Genomic DNA, 19,637 nt, shown 5'->3' on the forward strand with positions numbered 1-19,637 from the left:
GTCCACCACGCACTGTTAAGCTACTTATCGAAAATATTTCTGAAATAATGGAAATCGTCTCGACCGACCGTCAACTGAACTCTTTTTCTATTGTTTAACAGCTACACATTTGTGGCTGGATATAAGAAAAAGTTCGACAAGCTCGATATAAAAAAGCCTCTGGAATGGACTCTTCACCTGTAGATTTCTGGGAAATAGTAACGAAATTCAAGATGATTAAAACTTACCCATCCCTGGATAGATAATGTCACTGGATCGGGAGCGTACTCGGAACAATTATAAAATTTCTCCGTTGGTCTGCCAGACCGTTGTAGCGTCTTTCAGGCTGAGATTTACACTCTACGGCCTTACCTTCGGTAAACCTTACCATTTTTGTTGCTAGTCAAGCAGCGATCAAAGCAGTGACCTAAAAGTGCATCAATTCAAGATGCGTTAAAGAATGAAGGAGGTTGCTTCCGCTTATACCACAACACCACACTTTATTGGGTCTCCGACCACTCTGGAGTGGAGGAAAACGAAAGAGCGGATGACTATGCAATAAAAGGCTCTGAGCTTAACCTTTAGCAAGTGGTAGAGGACACAAGCATTTCTCTAGACGAACTGTACTCTGGGGGGTGGTCTCTGACTACTAACTGCAGGGTCTTCAAATCGTTCTGGAAAAAAACTGATTCTTAAAAGGTCAAAATGTCTACTTGGATTCCGCATATTAACAACCAGCGTCCTCACAGGTGTTATAACGGGTCACTGCACCCTAACCCGTAGAATGGGTGTAACTCACAATGACTTCTGATGGAGTTGTGAAGATGAAGAAGAAATTGGGACCTCTGCGAATGCCCTGCACTTCAAAGAAGCCGTGCCAAATATCCTGGCGTTTATTTCTTTGAAGACCTAGGAAACTTGCAAAATGTCTCACTGGAAGGACTGATTACCTTCTTAAAAAAATCTTAGCATTTTAAGCAACTTAGTTGGGAAGGAAAACAAACGCAGGTATGACAATGAGCCTTAGGACCCCGACAAGCAACCTCGTTAACCTAACTTAACCTACCTATCACTGAAGCAGACTTGTAATGCCAAGTGAGTTACTTACAAAAACAAAAACAGAGTTGGGTGAACCTGTTCACGCATGCTAGAAGTCGGACAGAAAAGTTGATGGAGGAGTTTTTTACGAGTGGCTCCCTCTCAAACTCAAATTCAAGGTATCAAATCACTCAGTGTCTTTCTAGCGATGGTAGCCAAAGCAAGGAAGCAGTTGATGTAATAACTGTGAAGGAAGTAAACATCTATTCCCACGGCCAAGCAGAAATGAGCACTATCGGCTTGCTTTTGATAACATCTGAATACTTTAAAAATAAACTCATATGGGTTTTCCTTTTTCCCCCTTGCATTGACAGCGCTATGGTTATCTTAGTTTTCCTGCAATTAGGACCTCTTAGGTTATATTGACAAGTATATAACCTAACCTAACCCAACTTAAAACAATAAGTGAACTTTCAACAGCCTTTAGAGCTCCATTGAAATAATTTATACATTTATTTGAAGTTTGCTAAAACAAAACAGCAACAGGTATTTCTTTTCGCAAAAAAATTGAACTAAAATGAGACGCAATTCAAAAGCAACACAAAAAAGGCTAATTGGGAGGCTATACATACATATATGTCATTTAGTTAATTTCGGATGTTATAAAATTTCAATCAGCGTTTTATGTTGTTTTAGAAAGTCGTTATTGGATTATTTGCGAAATCAATTAAGAATTAACACTAAACCTACCGATACTTTATGTATTCCTATTCCTACCAAAGTGGGTCATATGACCCGCCTTTAAAATGTTATATATACCATATATTACTAAGTCTAGCGAAAAATATATCAATTAGGCCAATTTGGTACATGAATGAAACAATTGTTTTCAATTAATGATTCAAAATAGTTTATATATTAAATTTAAAAACATAAAAATAGTTTATTCTTTGCTTTGTTTTTGCTCCTGTTGAAAATCTTCTTTCGGCAAGTTCTTCAGCTAATTAAAATAAAAATTGTTATCTAGAGGTGTTTTTGCCGATTGTTTCTCTATATAAAACTCTTGAGTTGATTCCAGCCAGGTCAAGAATATTGAAGAAAATCTGCGCACGCCATCTTTGCGATTTTGATTTCACTGAGTATTTTCTGGCCATCTGAATCGTCATCTCTAAACCGTACTTAGTATTATTGTAAAATCTTATCGTTTCTGGTATACGCTTGCCATATGTTTCAATGCTTACATATTTATGTTTTGCGCTTAGTAAAAGCACTTTTTTGTTTGTCTTACTTTTATAAATGGTAAGTGAATAATGACTCGATTTACCTATATAGTTTTGTTGAGAAGCGTGGCGCACCATCTTTCTTCTACTTGGCTAATTTGGGCAGTTCTCTTATGCTTCCGCGAATCGTTTCCAAAAGAGTGGTTCTCTTTTCTAATAGTTTCGTAGCGAGTGAAGCGCTTGTAAAGAAATTATCTGTAGTGACGCTTCTTTCGCATCCTGTGAACGGTTCCATTAGTTTGAGAACAACGAATTTCGCAAGCGGAGTTGAAGCAAATATGAAAATCCAAATATGAAAATCCATTTATGATGTATTTTCCAAATATGAAAATCCATTTATGATGTATTTTCCAAATATGAAAATCCATTTATGATATATTTAGTGCTGACATCAGATGCTAGCCAAAATTTGACACCAAACTTATTCGGTTTGTTCGGCATATATTGTGTAAATCTACTTTGTTTTCGAAGAGCTGTTCATCGATAGTTACATATTACATAGGCTTCTAACAATTTTGGCTATTCTTGATGAATTTGTACCATACTTCTGAGATTAGAGCGAATTTACCATTTTGTTGGCTATACCCCATTTTCGTTGCTGGCTATACCCCATTTAGTGATAGATATGAAATGTTCAAATTTTTTGCCTGATATAAGCCACGTGCATATACATAGAAGATCAATAAATACATTCACTTTTGCAGGAGTAAAATTCCATTGAGCTCCCAATACTCAAGAGGCTTCTTCTTCTGTGCATTTTCTTATGTGCTCCATTACACGATTGACAATAATCAAAGAAAATGCAGTTCTTACTTCTTCTTATATTGCGTTTGGCATACGCTGTCGGGCCTACAACCTCCCTAAAAATATTATAAATTGGAGAACGTCCAGGTGTTGCGCTTTGTTCTATTTCTTGCCAAATTGTACCATCAGGCGCAATTTCAGTACATCGGTCTTCCACATATTTTTCACTTTCTGAACTCGATAACGGTCTTTTTCTCGTCTTCGCTTTCTTTACCTGAGGACTCACATTCATCTGTACTGTCAAATGAATTATTATATTGTACTATGTTATCTACTTTACTTTCAGACAGATGCTCCTCACTGAATTCCGAACACTCTTCATCTATGTTATTTATAACTTCCAATGATTTCAAATATCTTGAATGTTTTGACAATTTTGGGATAATAATTAATATATATGTAAAATTATCAAATAAGAATTTTTGATTCACAAAATAGCACTATAACTTGAAATTTTTACTGTAGCGCTCGCTTGTAGCAGAACGAAATTGGCTATTCATCCGTCAGTCTGCAATAAATATAACTCAATGGAGCGAAATATAGCACGTAATAGGAAAAACGGCTCAATCAAGAGACACAATCTGTGCATGGGTCAAATGACCCGTTACGGTAGTTAGAGCAGATCACATATATTTCTCGGTAAAACAAATAGCAAGAGAGGAGTAAATTTTGAAAAATACATTCGATGTATTTTTTAATAAAAGTCGTGAAAGAAAACGGCGATTTAATAATGTTATTTCCAAAATCTTCTGAAAACAAGTTTAAAATGGGTCATTTGACCCGTCATGGTAGGTTTAGTGTTAAGTAATTTTGTGTTTAAGTGGCGCAGAGAAAGCTTGTTACTTACTGTAATTATTGTGATTTCAAATTATTATGCATTCGCGTATATGTAAGAATGTAGGTCATAGAAGGCATTTTCCATTACTGAGATCATTTTTATGACTAGTGGACTAGTGCATGGAATAAAGGAGTAGTAATAGCTATAGGCAGTGTACGTAAATTATAGACCAACATATTAGGAGTGATTAAACTGATTGATTTCGTCATGCCTGCCTGTCTATCCACCAGCCCAACAGACTGAATTTGCCACAGATTAATCGAGGAAGAACTGATATATCTGAATGAAACTCAGCTCAGATGCCTTTCTAACTATTGGAAGGATGGGTGTTGAAAATGAGACGAAATATATAAGTACAACAATCTTCACACCGCTCGTATAACAGTAATTTTTGAGAATGCAATACAAAAATGTTGGAAAATGGATGTGGTAGCTGGCGCTCACTTTAAAGAACTTATGCGTGCCTCTTAAGTCACTCAAACAAATTCTACCAAATTTAGTATGTATATCTGTATGATCGAAGATTCGAACCTACGCACTCCCGAATGATAGTCACGCACCAGACCATTCAGCTAGGCCGGCCAGCGGAAAATATAGTTGCGGTTATTGTGATTTTCACAGCATAAAGAATTTCTGTTAACATTTTGAGGAATGCTGCCGGGGTAAGCCTTTGGCTAGATGTAAAAATTTATTTCGCAACTAGTACAATACTAGTTACTCTCTAACTAGTATAACTTATTTAATAAAGGGTTTTCCAATAAGAGGTGTTTTTTTTGATATTCAAAGAAAAATGCTATTTTTACGCTTACAGGACAATATCCTTTTCACGAAATTTTCCGTAACCGAATTGCAAAGTGGCTGCCCTATGCCCTCGATAGCCTCACGAATTCCACCTTTGAGGTCTTGAATCGACCCTAGGATGTTGGCGTAGACCTTCTCTTTCACGTGGCCCCAAAGAGAAAAGTCACAAAGTGATAAATCACAAGATCTCGATGGCCAATTGCGATCACCTCTTCGAGAGATAACACGGTCCGAAAACTTTTCCCGTAAAAGATTAATGGTTTCGCCGTCTTGTTGAAAATAAACGTTTTCCAGATCAATATCATCCAATTCCGGCCATGAAAAATCGTTAATCATCTCTCGATAGCGCAATCCATTTATTCACAACATCTGTTGTTGGAAAACCCGTTGTTGATACTTGTGCATACACACTTGTAATACTTGTTTAGTATATAGTTCTAGTTGGTGATGTTGCAACTGGTACACTACTAGTCCAAACTGAACTAGCGACTTATTCAATCTTCGCATGCCTTTAATACGAGTGCTTATATCGACTTAGGACTTGCTTTGCATACACCTCTAAATGGCCATTTTGCAACTGGAACACTACTAATCGCATTTGAAGTAGTAACTTACTCAATACTTGCATTTCTTTAATACTTATTGGTATTTAATACTTAATTTACATACACCTTTAACTGGTAATTTCGCAGCTAGTAAAGTACTAGTCCCATTCGAACTAGTAACTTATTTAATAACTACACTTCTTTAAGACTAACAACTGGTTCTCTACTAGTCCCAATCGAACCACCAACTTATTTAATTCTTGCACTTTGTTAATACTTGTGTATACATAATACTTGTTAAATAACCAGTTCTAATTGGTGATGTTGCAACTAGTACTATACTAGTCCTATTTGAGCTCGTAGCTTATTCAATACTTGTATTTATTTATTTGTATTTAATACTTAATTTACACACACCTTTAACTAGTAAATTCGTAACTAGTTCATTACTAGTCCCATTCGGACTAGTAACTTATTTAATACTAACACTTCTTTAACACTGATTTATACTTAATACTTGTTTTTCATACACCTCCAATTGGTAATTTTGCAACTGGTAAACTACTAGTCCCATGCGAACTAGTGCAACTTCTACCACCAAACACCAGTTCATGATTGTTTCCTGCAGTATTTCGTTTTCACCGCTTACGCTTAGATTGCCTGCCAATTCTAGTTACGAATTAGTAGTTATTTTCTCCCGTTGACTCACTTCCGAGTTCAATTGGCTTCCGAGTGCCCTATGTACTCATATGAGAAAATTTGTTATTATTTCGATTTCATTATTAATAATTGTAGCCATACACGCAATGAAGAAGTGTTAATAACTTCTCCCACATGTTTATAGTTTGACGCAAAAAACTGCAATTTTTTGCATTGTTTCGAATGAAATCTATTTACATTCAAATTCAAATTACTTTTACAATACTTAATCGCACTTTATGCATGGTTGCTCCAAATACGCTTATAATTGCTCCGAATATGCCTATAATTGCTTATTTGTGGGTGCATACATAAATAGTTTGTAAAAATAGTTGAAAGTAAGTGATTTAGTAGAGCAAATTTTTTTGTTTCGCATATTTTTATGAATTCTGTATAAAAGGAGTGAATTGCTTTTGAATGGCATCAGTTTGATATTCAGCGGTGAAAGTTTCAGCAATATGAAATTACATTTTCTCTTCGTTTTGATAATAAGCGCTCTAGTGGGCACTCTAATGGTAAATAATATTTTTCTCTACACTCTCGCACTTTTTAACAAAATCTATTTTTTATCTTCTCCATTGCATTGTACATTTAGGCTGCTTCTGCACCTAGCGGTCCACCACCAAGTGGTCCACCACCAAGTGGTCCTCCACCAAGCGGCCGACCACCAAGAGGCCCACCACCAAGCGGTAAGTAATATAATAAATTCAATCGAACCTTTCAGATTAAAACTAGACTTTAACATGAAACCATTTTTAGCAACATAGCTTCAATTTATTTACTAACCGGTTTCTGGTCTTGATTGGGACAGAATTAACAAAAAAGGGCTTTCCTTCCAAAAACGTGTTGTTATTGGCCTCCTTTAGCGTAAATATTTAGCTATATTTTCGGCCAAATTTGATTAAAATCTCATACTTTTTAATCAGAATAAAAAAAAAAGTAGGCTAAACAGTTTTATGGCCCATTAAATTTTAGTGCAATGAAGTGTGGACATTTCCAACACTTATGACTGTCAGAAATCAAATAGATTAACGCAACCAATGCAAGACAAGTCTTGCTTCCGAGTGAAGTGAACAAGGAACAAAAAGAAATAGATATTAAAACTTTCATATTTAATTTTTAATTTCATATTCTTTATTTAATATTGTTCCTCTATTTGTTTCATATTTCTATTAACATTTTTCTCCCATGTGCTATTTTTATTTGTTATCTACATATATTTTTCTACTCTTATTTTTATTCCTAATCCGATCACTGCTCCTTTTTGTCATCCTACCTTCTTTTTCCTCTATCGCTTTCATTTTTATTTTTATTATTTCTCATTATCCGTTTCTTTTTCCTTTTTTTATTGTTTTCTTTCCATTTCTATTTCCTTTCGTCCTCTTTTTCCCTTCTTTGATATTTTCCTTTACATTTTTTCGTTTTCTGTTCTTTTTCATTTTTTTCCTATCCATTTATTTCCCTTTTTCTTTGTTTCGTTTCATTTCCTTTTCGTCTTCGTTTTCCTTTCTTTGTTATTCTCCTTTAAATTTTTTCGTTTTCTATTCTTTTTCTTTTTTTCTTTCCGTTTCCGTTTCCGTTACCATTTCCTATTCTATTTCTTTCTTTGTTGTTCTCCTTCAAGTTTTTTCATTTTCTGTTCTTTTTCTTTTTATTTCTATCCAATTTTTTCTTTTTCGTTTTGTTCTTTCCGTTTCCATTTCGTATTCTAATTCTTTCTTTGTTATTCTCTTTTACATTTTTTTTTCTGTTCTTTTTCTTTTTTTCCTATCCTTTTTATTCTTTTTTTCCTTTTTCTTATTTGTTCTTTCCGTTTCCGTTTCCCTTCCGTCTTCTTTTTCCTTTCTTTGTTATTTTCCTTTTCTCCTTCCTTTCTCTATCTTTTTCTTTTTGTTTTTCTTTATCTCTTTCTTTATTTTATTCCCCTTTCCCTTATCATTTTATTTCCATCATTCTTTTCTTTTTTCTTTCCTCTTTTTTTGCATTTTCTCTTTCCTTTTAGTTTTTTTTTAAGTTTCCCTTTCTTTACTATTCTGCTATATGTTTTTTTATATTTATTCGTTTTCATTTGCTTTTCCATTCTATTTCTTTACTCTTTTCGCTCCCTTTCTTCCAAATCAATTTCATTTTTCTTTCTTTGTTATTTTCCTATCTTTCTTTTGCTCTTCGGCTGATTTGTTTTCCATTTGTATTGTCGTTCTATTCCCGTTATTATTTTGTTTTTTCTTTTCTTTTTTCGCTTTTTCCATTCCCCATCCGTTTTCGTTTCCCTTTCTTTATTATTCAGCTTTATATTTTTTTTTCTCTTCCTTTCTTTTCTTTTTACTTCCATTTATTTTCCATTTTGTTTTCAAATTCTATTGCCTTCCTCTTTCTTTTCGCTTTTATATCTCTTTCTCGATTTCTTGTTTTTCGTTCCATTTTTCATCCTCTCATTTTCGCTTTTCTTTTTGATTTTACAAAACCTTTCTTATAGATTTTACAAAACCCATGTTTCTTATTTTTTTAGAAAACATTAAAATAATTATAAGCTTACTGAGTGCGAAAGCCTTACGTGCTTAATATTTTAAATAATTTTTTATTTTTAATAACTATTTATATTTTTACTATTTTACTACTTTTTTCTAGGTCGCCCACCACCACCAACCACTTCCAGTTCCGGCTAATTTAACCACCCCCTCTTTATCGACAATGCTTTGGATAACTGACAATTGAAAACAAATTTTCACTCACTTTTTTTTTACGAAATATCAACTTGAAATGCATTCAAAAATATTGTAAAATTTTAAAAATTTATTTTTTCACAACTCTAAAATTTTTTATTTTTCACAGAAGGTGTTAGGTAGTCAACAATATATTTTGACCAAAAATTTGGCTAATTGCCTCCTTGCTTACTTTTTTGTATTGCATGCATAATAATTTGGGTCTGCGCTTTATTCCCTTCTACATATTTACTTGTATTTTTATTTTTCGACTGCTGTTGTTATTGGCTTAATAAAAACCATAAAGGTAAATTATTGTCTTTGCTGCATTTTATCTGCCGCAGTAATAAATTCCAACTTAATTATAAACGTAAAATGGCTGCTTTTGTCGATGCATAAATATGACTACTTGCGAGGTATGCACGTATGTTTGTAACTTGAAGGTACTTGGTATCGTGAGTTTTCGGTCTGCCAACTCGCCTACAATTATGATTGCAGCGGTCAAGCCGAACAAGTGAAAAGGGTAGCAAACCGTTGGAGGAAGAAGAAAATTTTGAAGCTGGAATGTAAAATATTATTAGATCGAGAGTTAAATTATTTTGAAATAAATTGTTCGAAGTGGTTTTGAAAATATTTCTGTCTATATGAGTATACAACTATGTGACAAATTTTAAAATAAAAATTTTAAAATAAAAACGTAAGAACATAAAACAAAGAACAAAAAAAAAACTAAAAAAAAGTTATTTATGCAAAACATATTTTTAACTGCACTTGAAGAGTAAGCTTTAGAAAAAAATAAAAAAATATGAAAAACCTAATTTATTTCAAAACAATATTTTTACGTTTAGTTGAGGAGAATTGAATTAAACTCCAGATTACAAAACAGCAGCCAGGGTCATCCTTGTTGAGGACACATGCGAAATAGTTCTACTGGAGTGAAGGGGTTGGCAGGATGTACATATTTTCTAGGCGCTTCGACTTTTGCTAGAAACCTATCTCGAACAAATTATTTTTGTTTGCACAGTAAAAAACTGTTCTCAAACTTTTTGGAGAATACCGCTGAAATGACAGTCTTCGGATCATTTCAGTAACACAGAAGGGTCTATCGTGGTAACAGTCTACAACAAGTTGTTGTTCTTGTAACACTATGAGACATTGCTCATGAATTTTTGCGGAGTGCTGCTAATGTGACAATCCTTCGCCGAGTATTACTACGAATCGTTCTGGTACCAACACCAACTATCGTTTAAACTATCCTCAAATTGTCTCCCACTAGTCTCTAATTTTCCTAAAATTCCTGAGCATAGATTTTAGATGAAAGATTGAAAGATTTCAACGTTCTAGCTCCCAACCGAAGTCATGCTCTGACCATTTTTTATTACCCTGGAAGTAGCGCAGTAAAATCTTTCGCCGCATTTGTGGTGGTCCATTCAAATACTTCGACCAGTCGACCTTGGCTCATTTTTTTTTTGTTCTATATCTCATTTTGCGGTATCAAACATTGAATGCCAGACTTTTCCTTGAAATCTTATCTTAATATCTAACTTTTTAATCCACACGATTTGCTATAGAATATCAGAAAAGGAATTATGAGCGTTCAATAAATCATAAACTAAGGAAGTCGAGCTCAGCTCGAGCGGTCCTATGAAGTGAATGTTACTTTCCTATTTTTATTCCATTTTTATTTTTCGCTTGGTAAAATTTGGCAATTTCACCCCAACATTTTTTTAAATATTCACTGGATTTTTCTCTCACATTTAGCGACAAATATTTGACAGTTACTATGGCACCAAAGTTGGAGAATTTCACCAAGAATAATAGATTACAAGATTGAGACATCCATGAGAGTATTTCTGGCTTCGATGACAATTGGTAAACGAGAAAGAGAGTGGCGTAGTTCGATACATTCTCTCATTTTAGAAAATTTCTTTTCTTGTTGAAAATTTGCGTTAAAAGTTTTTAGAAAAAAATGTTAAGAAAAACCTTGTTGAAAAAATTTTTTTTTAAATTTTTGTGAAAACTTTAAAATAATAAACTTAAAAAAAATATTTCTTAACATTTATGAAAATTTTTTTTTTAATTTTTTAGGGTAAAATAATTAACTTAATAAAAAATGGTTAGGAAAAAACTTTCCGTTTTTGTTAAAAAAAGGTTTGTTAAAAATTTGTAGGAAAAATAATTTTAGGAAAAACATTTTTAGAAAAAAAAAAAATTCTTGTAAAAACAAATTTGTTTTAAAATTCCTATGAAAATCGTTTTCATTTTTTTGCAAAACACCTTAGATTTTACGTTATTCTTCCATTTTTGTTAGTTTTTTTCTGTTTTTTAAAACAAAATATAATTGTAATAAAATGTTAACGAAAAAAATTTACTTTTTTGTTAGAAAATTTTTTTAAAAGAAAGATTAAAAAAAAAAACATGTAGGAAAAAATTATATGGGGAAAATTTTTTTTGTGTTAATTTTGTTAAAATTGTTGCTTACAATTTCTAAAAAATACGCCTCACCTTTTTATTTTTCATTTTTTACTTATAACTGAGCCCGTGGCCAGCAATCCCAGCAACTTTGGTAAAGGGATTCGCATACCTTTCGGCTTATATTCTAATACGTGTGGCGGACCAGTAAAAAATCAATTCAAAACACCTTAAACCAATTTGTTTTGAAAATGTATTTGCCCTTAAAAAATTAAAAAAAAAAAATAATTTTAAAAATGCTCAAGTAACCGAAGGTATTTTTCTGTAAAACACTCGATATCAAATTTTTAGCATTATAAAAATTTCAAGATTATTAAATGTGTTCCCAAATTTTTACAGCTTACTTTTCATTATACTAAGCCCTTAATAAAAAAGGAATAAAACTTGAGGGGGTGTTTTTCAAATTAAAGGAAATAAAAAACTTTAAATAAAAATAAATAAAAAAATATAATTTTTTTCCAAAATATAAATTTAAAGAAATATAATTTTTTTCCAAAATATATAAATTAAACGAAATTTAATTTTTTCCCAAAAATTTAATTTTTTTACCAATTTTTTTTACTATATTTTTTTATCAAAATTTAATTTGTATTTTCTTGATAAAAAAGGAATACAACCTGAGAAATAAGTTTTTCTCAAACATTTCAAATTTTCAAAGTTTTTTCCCAAAAAAAGATTCTTATAAAAAATGAGAAAAAAAATTTCAAAAAGCACCGACGATGTTTCACTTTAAAAAATTTTAATTTCTAGTGGTGAATATTTCTCAAAATTATAATTTTTAGTTTACTTTTTACAAATACATCAATTTTTAGAAGAATTGACGACAGTGTACAAAATAATTGGACATCCGGACATAAAACAATTTCGAGCATTTGTTATATAGAGGAAAACACTCAACACCGTCAGTTGAAAAACTTTGCACAAAATTCAATGAACTGCACACTCGAAAGTTTTCCAAAACTTCTAATTACAAATTTAAAAATTTTTATGAAAATTTGCCGAGCTTTTATACATTTTGTACCAAGTTTGAAAGTAGCCGAAACGCATGGTGCGTGACTACTATTCGGGGTGCGTAGGTTCGAGTCTCCGTACATGAAACAGTGAAACACTTGAAAAAGTTTTTTTCTAATAGCGGTCGCCCCTCGGCAGGCAATGGCAAACCTTCGAGTGTACTTCTGCCATGAAAAAGCTCCTCATAAAAAACATTTGCCCTTCGGAGTCGACTTAAAATTGTAGGACCCTCCATTCGTAGAAAAAAATCTAGAAACACACCACAAATAGGAGAAGGAGCTCGGTCAAACAGCTAACCGAAGTGTACCTGCTGATTATTTATTTACTAATTTGTTCAATACGTAGCCCCTCTACACAAATACAAAACAGCTGATCGCCTCAATTTCATAGATGAACTCCACTTTAATGCAATAAAAAAATACAAAATGTTCACAAGGTACAAGGTATGCCGTGGCTCTCCTGGCCTACCAAAAAATCTGTCATATTTTGAGGCAATATAGGTGATGATTTATTAGGATTAGAGTTTACAAACCGTCATCAATTTTAGTGGTAGCTTAGAAGCTGCATATTTCTAGTCCAGTTTAAGTGGTAAACGAATTATTTGTCTTTGTTGGAGCTTGGAATTTTTTAATTTTGTATTGTCCCACAGCTGGTGGTCCACGACAAGGAGCTTGAATTTGCAACAACAAATATGATTAGCTAAAAAATTCGAAAGAAGAGAGTAAAATGTGATACCTCCACGTAAACTCTGGCCACTTTTTGGTGTGGTTGTTGGTGGTGGTGGCGCCATTGTGGCGGTTGGCGATGCAGTTTGTGGACGTGCCATCTGAAAGGTGTAATAAGAAAATTACATTTATTTAAAAAATAACAACAAATATACATAGTTTCGTTTACAGTTGTAAGAATCCCAAGCTAACTCACCATCGAACTGAAGCCCAGCACTGTTAAGGCGAAGAGAATTACAGTAAATTTCGACATATTGCTTCTGGTACTGCACAGATAACTGTTAGAAGCGACAAGCTTCGGTCTTTACTTTTATAGTTGGAAAAATTTAATTGAGTAAACCAATTGCCGAATTTTCTGATTTTATCGGAATTTGTGCTTTCGCGCGGAAAGTGCGATAATTAGCAGAAGGTGTTGCCTTTTGGTTTTTGATGGAAATTCGCAATTATTTTGATTCTTCGTTTGTTATTCTATTTCGTTGTTATTGCTTTTTATTATTATTGCTTTTGTTATTACATAAAAAATAAAATAAATAAATAGTTGGCGCGTACACTTCTGTTAGGTGTTTGGCCGAGCTCCTCCTTCTATTTGTGGTGTGCGTCTTGATGTTGCTCCACAAATGGAGGGACCTACAGTTTCCAGCCGACTCCGAGCGGCAGATATTTTTATGAGGAGCTTTTTCATGGCAGAAATACACTCGGAGGTTTGCCATTGCCTGCCGAGGGGCGACCGCTATTAGAAAAATGTTTTTATTAATTTTGCTTTCACCGAGATTCGAACCAAAGTTCTCTCTGTGAATTCCGAATGGTAATCACGCACCAACCCATTCGGCTACGGCGGCCGCCCGTTATTACATAGCCGCCATAATTACAGTTATAGTTGGCAGTGACCAATCAGCTTGTGGCTTTCGAGCCTCTACGTCCAAAATGCTGCATACCCGACGTTCATTCGAATTCAAATACAAAAAAAAAAACATGCTGTTACTTCTTTGTCGTAGTGATTATGCCGTTGATATTATCATCAAATTAAAATGCGAAAATTAAGCTATTAATTTAATTATTATCCAATTTAAAATGTTCAATAGGACAAAACGCTGTTAAAGGCCTGTGAGTAAAAAAAGTGCCCAATTAATGAGCTTAAGGGGTTCACTGAATTTAAAGGGGTTCACTGAATTGACAAATATTCGCATACAAATCAAATCAATCATTGAATCGGTTCTTCTGGAAAAGTAAGTCTCAATCGCGCTTCAGTTACTTGTAAAAAGAGCGGATGCTTTATCCATTATCGTGAAATTTGCCTAGAGAACTAACCATAAAACAAGAATTCCCACTTTGCATTTTTAAGTTACCACATGTGATTGCCTTAAATTCCCTGCTTTGCCATAACACTAAGTTATAGGCAAAAACAAAAAAAAAAAAAAATATTGAGTCTGAAAAACAGACCATCTAAGTATGTTAGGGCACATCATTTTTTTCTGTCATTTAATTTTTCAAGATATCAATTACACTTATTGAGTTGAATACGATTGAAGACACATGTCTCCAAGTGTAAGATATGCGGTTTCTTGAACATTGCTGTAGAAATCCAGAAAAACAAGATTGAATGTCACCTTTTCTTGATCTCTATAGCAACTGCTGAAGTGTTTACATTTTATTCCAAATTATTTCGTTTTTCATTAGTATGCCCATTACCATTCCTTCGCTTTCATGAATCTCATAAACTTTCTCGTTTTCCTTTCGCCGAGTTCTATTTGAAGTGAATACGATAATCTATAGCTGTCCGGATAAGCCCAACTGTTATGAATTATACAGACCTAGAGAGACAGGCAGGCTAGTACTCTATTTTACAAGTACTCTCTCAGTACCTTTAAGCGCGCACTCGTCTGCTTCCTTACCTCTCATATCTCAGGCTCCCAATGATTAAATCAGCTCTACAGTTGGACAGTTTGTAGAGTGTTTCGATAAACTTAAAAATACTTCAAGTTAGTCATTATCAGCCCAGTGATCTTCTTCGCCAAATGAACCAAAGCAGGCAGCTTCTTATGGCGTTAAAACGAAGGAAGACGGCTTATCTAGGCCATATTCTATGAAATGAAGAGTACCAATTGCTACAACTTATCCTGAAAGGGAAATCGAAGGAATACGTGGGAATGGGAGGAAACAGATATCATGCCCGCGAAATATTAGGCATTGGACGGGAGTCGGAAGCATCAGAGGAATATTGCAAGAGACAGAGAAGCTTTTAGCGTAATTGCAACGAGTATTTTTTAAGGATATAAATTTGAACATAGCAAATAGACTTATATACTTATACTAGCAACCCGCCCAGCTTTGCACGGGTATAAAATATATACCCTATGTCACTCACTGAAAAAATGATTAAAATCGATCCAGTAGTTTTGGCTTATTCATTATTGCCCGTGGCCCGCACGCGTTAAATTTGGAGTAAAACAATTCCCCTTTCTTTATAGCATGAAGATTTCCTGCTATCTTTGGGATATCTAAATTCATACCCTACATTTTTGCATATTAACTTTTTGCATTCTTACATATGTATTTATTTTATTTTTACAACAATTACTATATTACAGAATGTCTTTATATACAACGTTCATAGCCTTCATGTCATTAGACAATACAAACATGTTTTCTCTAGAGGTTACTCTTGAAAGAGCGACATACAGTTGGCCATGTGAAAAACAGTCAACACTCAAATCTAAGCCTGCAACGTTGAAGGTTTGACCCTGAGATTTATTAATGGTCATTGCAAAAGATGTCTTTACCGGAAATTGTAAGCGTTTAAATTGGAATGGTAGATCCGATGGTATCAGAGGGATTCGGGGAATCAATACATCTTCTCCGGTACCACATCCTGTGAGTATTGTGCATTCTATTATGAAAGTTTTCAGTGATTTTACCAGCAAACGCGTGCCATTGCAAAGTTTAGGTGGACTTAGGTTTCTTAATAAAATAACAGGACAACCTATTTTCAGCTCCATTTTGTGAGGAGGGAGTCCAGACGGGTTCAAAGAATTTATTTCGTCAGCACGTGTTCCTCGAGTCACAACTGGTAGGATTTTACGGAAATCTCCTGAGAACAAAATTGTACATCCACCCATAGGTGAATTTTTGTTGCGCAAATCGCGCATTGTCCTATCCAGTGCTTCCATAGACGTCTTGTTTGACATGGTAGCTTCGTCCCAGACTATTAATGAGCAGTCACGCATCAATTTTCCTGTATTGCTCTGTCTAGAAACACTACAGACGCTGTTATCATCATCGGTGGCGATTTTCAGCGGGTGCTTGATTGTAGAGTGTGTGGTTCGGCCTCTTTCCAAAAGAGTAGCGGCAATGCCGGATGACGCAACAGCTAACGCAATTTTTCCGGTAGATCTCAATTACTAATTACTGATATAATATCTTGAAAAATATTGTTTTTAATTATATGCTGTAAAGAGCCATATACATAGATCTATATGAAAACATCAATGTATTTAACGTATTTAATTGGATAAGGATTAATGTTGTACCTGTTTGTTGAAATCGCTTCGAAAATAAGCTATTAGTTGTCGTAAAAAGTAAATGACAAACAATGTAATTGTATGGAATCGATAGCAAACTAAACGCGCTCCGAATCAATAAAAACTATTCAAAAACTGTATTTTAATTATGTGCGATTTACTAATATAAAAAAAAAAAAAAAACTAATATAGAATGTGAAAATTGAGTTTAATTTCGCTGTAAAATTGTATGTACATATAATTACATGGAATTCAGTACATACATAGATACATATGTACGTACGTCCGAAATGAAATAATGCGAGCGATTCGTAAATACATACATACATAAGTCACCATACGATGTAATTCAACATTAATGAGGTGTGGTGAGATTATCGCTTAACGCCTGTTGCTTCATTCGGTTGACAGCGAATAAACACACAAACAGCTTTTTTTGGAAAAAGAGCTGCTTTTGTTTAAACAATTTTGGTTAAATAACAAATAAATCAATTTTTTTTTTGATGCAGAACGAAAGTAAATATTTCAAAGTTAAACTTCAAGAAAGTTTCATTTTAATTGGTTGATTCGTTTATGATTTATGGCCGTGAAAACAAAAAATTTATGTTTTTTCGCCACATTTTGACCGATTGCCACGCCCCCTTATTATTTTTCTTCACATTATATAGATATAAACCTTCCTCTTCAATCAATCTATCTTTAAAAAAAAACCGCATCAAAATCCGTTGCGTAGTTTTAAAGATTTAAGCGTATAAGGGGGCATAGGGACAGAAAAAGCGACTTTGTTTTATAATATGTAGTGATACATATACTTTTGTATGATCGCTTACGTTCAAAACCGAACTGGCAAATAAAGAAGACGAGTTGACTTTGCTATCTACAACGAATATGAGTTTTCTTTATACGCAAGAGATTTAGTTTGTTCAGCAGTTCTGTTCCTAGTTCAGTCGCATGTATACCCAACTTGAAAAAACCCTGATTGCACTACACTACAGTGGTTTGTAACGTCTTCTGATTTTCCCTAGCAGGAATTTTTGGTAGAAGTATGACTTCTTCTTGTTCCTGTGCCAATGCGTGTTAATCAGTTAGTGGTGACTGGATTCACGCCATAGCTTGGAATGGTATCAGATTTACTGCCGCTTTTGTCTGTGAAGTGAACGTCGAAGTTACGTCCGAAATTAAAAATCTTTTCCATTCTTTTATTTTCTACTCTTTAATTTTGTTTTCTTTCCATTCCTTATCTATTCTGTTCTTTTCTTTTTTTTCATTTGCTTTTTTTTTTTTTTTAAATTTTCTTTGCTTTGTTTTTTATTTTTTGCTTTTTGATGTTCGTTTTGTTTCCTTTCTTTTCATTTATTTACTTTTATTCTCCCTTCTATCTTTTCTTTCTCTCCCCTTAAAAATAAATAAATAATTGGCGCGTACCCTTCTGTTAGGTGTTTGGCGGAGCTCCTCCTCTTATTTGTGGTGTGCGTCTTGATGTTGTTCCACAAATGGAGGGACTTACAGTTTCAAGCCGACTCCGAACAGCAGATATTTTTATGAGGAGCTTTTTCATGGCAGAAATACACTCGGAGGTTTGCCATTGCCTGCCGAGGGGCGACCGCAATTAGAAAAATGTTTTTCTTAATTTTGCTTTCACCGAGATTCGAACCAACGACCTCTCTGTGAATTCCGAATGGTAATCACGCACCAACCCATTGGGCTACGGCGGCCGCCTTTCCCCTTTCTCTCCCCTTACTTTTCCTTAAATAACTTAGTTTCTTTCCTTTTATTTTCTTTTTTCCATTCCTTTTTTATTCTTTCCTTTCCATTTCTTTGTTTTCGCTGCTCTAATTTTTCCTTTTATGTTTTTTTACTTTTTTTATTTTTTTTCCTTTTTTAATTTTCTTTTCGTTTCCTTTTGTTTTAATTTTTTCCTTTTTGATTTTCTTTCTTTTCTGTTCATTTATTTACTTTTATTTTCTCTTCTTTCTTTTCTTTTCTCTTAGTTTCTTTTATTTTTCATTTATTTTTTCTTAGCTTCTATTTTTTTCTCTACTTGCCTTTCTTTGTTTTCTTTTCATTTATTTTATATTTTTTTTTCTTTTTCTTCCTTTCTTTCCTTTGTTTATTCTTTCTTTAGTTTAGCTTATTTTCTTTACTATTCTTTTATTTCCTTTTCTTTTCTTTTCTTTTCTTTTCTTTTCTTTTCTTTTCTTTTCTTTTCTTTTCTTTTCTTTTCTTTTCTTTTCTTTTCTTTTCTTTTCTTTTCTTTTCTTTTCTTTTCTTTTCTTTTCTTTTCTTTTCTTTTCTTTTCTTTTCTTTTCTTTTCTCTTCTTTTCTTTTCTTTTCTTTTCTTTTCTTTTCTTTTCTTTTCTTTTCTTTTCTTTTCTTTTCTTTTCTTTTCTTTTCTTTTCTTTTCTTTTCTTTTCTTTTCTTTTCTTTTCTTTTCTTTTCTTTTCTTTTCTTTTCTTTTCTTTTCTTTTCTTTTCTTTTCTTTTCTTTTCTTTTCTTTTCTTTTCTTTTCTTTTCTTTTCTTTTCTTTTCTTTTCTTTTCTTTTCTTTTCTTTTCTTTTCTTTTCTTTTCTTTTCTTTTCTTTTCTTTTCTTTTCTTTTCTTTTCTTTTCTTTTCTTTTCTTTTCTTTTCTTTTCTTTTCTTTTCTTTTCTTTTCTTTTCTTTTCTTTTCTTTTCTTTTCTTTTCTTTTCTTTTCTTTTCTTTTCTTTTCTTTTCTTTTCTTTTCTTTTCTTTTCTTTTCTTTTCTTTTCTTTTCTTTTCTTTTCTTTTCTTTTCTTTCTATTCTTTTCTATTCTTTTATTCCATTTTCCTAAATTTTTTCCTTTCTTTCCTTTTATTTCATTTCTTGAATTTTATTTCCATTATTTGTCTTTTATTTCCGTTTTTCCTATCCCATCCTATTTTATGCAACCATTTTTTTTTGTTTTTGTTTTTGGTATCCTATCCTGTCCCATCAAATTCGTTCCTGTTATCGTATTCCATTCTACCCTATCCTGTTCCATCTTCTACAACGCTATCATTTTCCATCCTAGTCCTTCCTATTCCGTCTTATCCTCTTCTAGCCCATGCTTTATTTTATGCTTTCTACTGAATTGGGTCCTTTACTGCGTTTATTCTGTTCAATCCTTTCCTATAATAGTCATTTTTCCCTAGTTTGTACACTTTATCGAATTCTGGCCCAGCTTGACCTATCCTATATTGACCATTCAGATCCTATTGTAGTCTA

General features: G+C 33.2%; 1 protein-coding gene across 1 annotated transcript; it reads left to right on the forward strand.

The window, feature by feature from the left end:
* The first annotated feature begins 6,404 nt into the window (after nucleotides 1-6,404).
* Nucleotides 6,405-8,791, forward strand: LOC128856718 (histidine-rich glycoprotein-like). The gene is made up of 3 exons (XM_054092031.1): nucleotides 6,405-6,499; nucleotides 6,580-6,673; nucleotides 8,613-8,791. Exons 1-3 carry the CDS (start codon nucleotides 6,443-6,445, stop codon nucleotides 8,648-8,650), a joined length of 189 nt encoding a protein of 62 aa, XP_053948006.1. The 5' UTR covers nucleotides 6,405-6,442; the 3' UTR covers nucleotides 8,651-8,791.
* Nucleotides 8,792-19,637: the final 10,846 nt, after the last annotated feature.

The sequence above is a fragment of the Anastrepha ludens genome, chromosome 3 (genome assembly GCF_028408465.1).
Source record: "Anastrepha ludens isolate Willacy chromosome 3, idAnaLude1.1, whole genome shotgun sequence".
Classification (NCBI taxonomy): domain Eukaryota; kingdom Metazoa; phylum Arthropoda; class Insecta; order Diptera; family Tephritidae; genus Anastrepha; species Anastrepha ludens.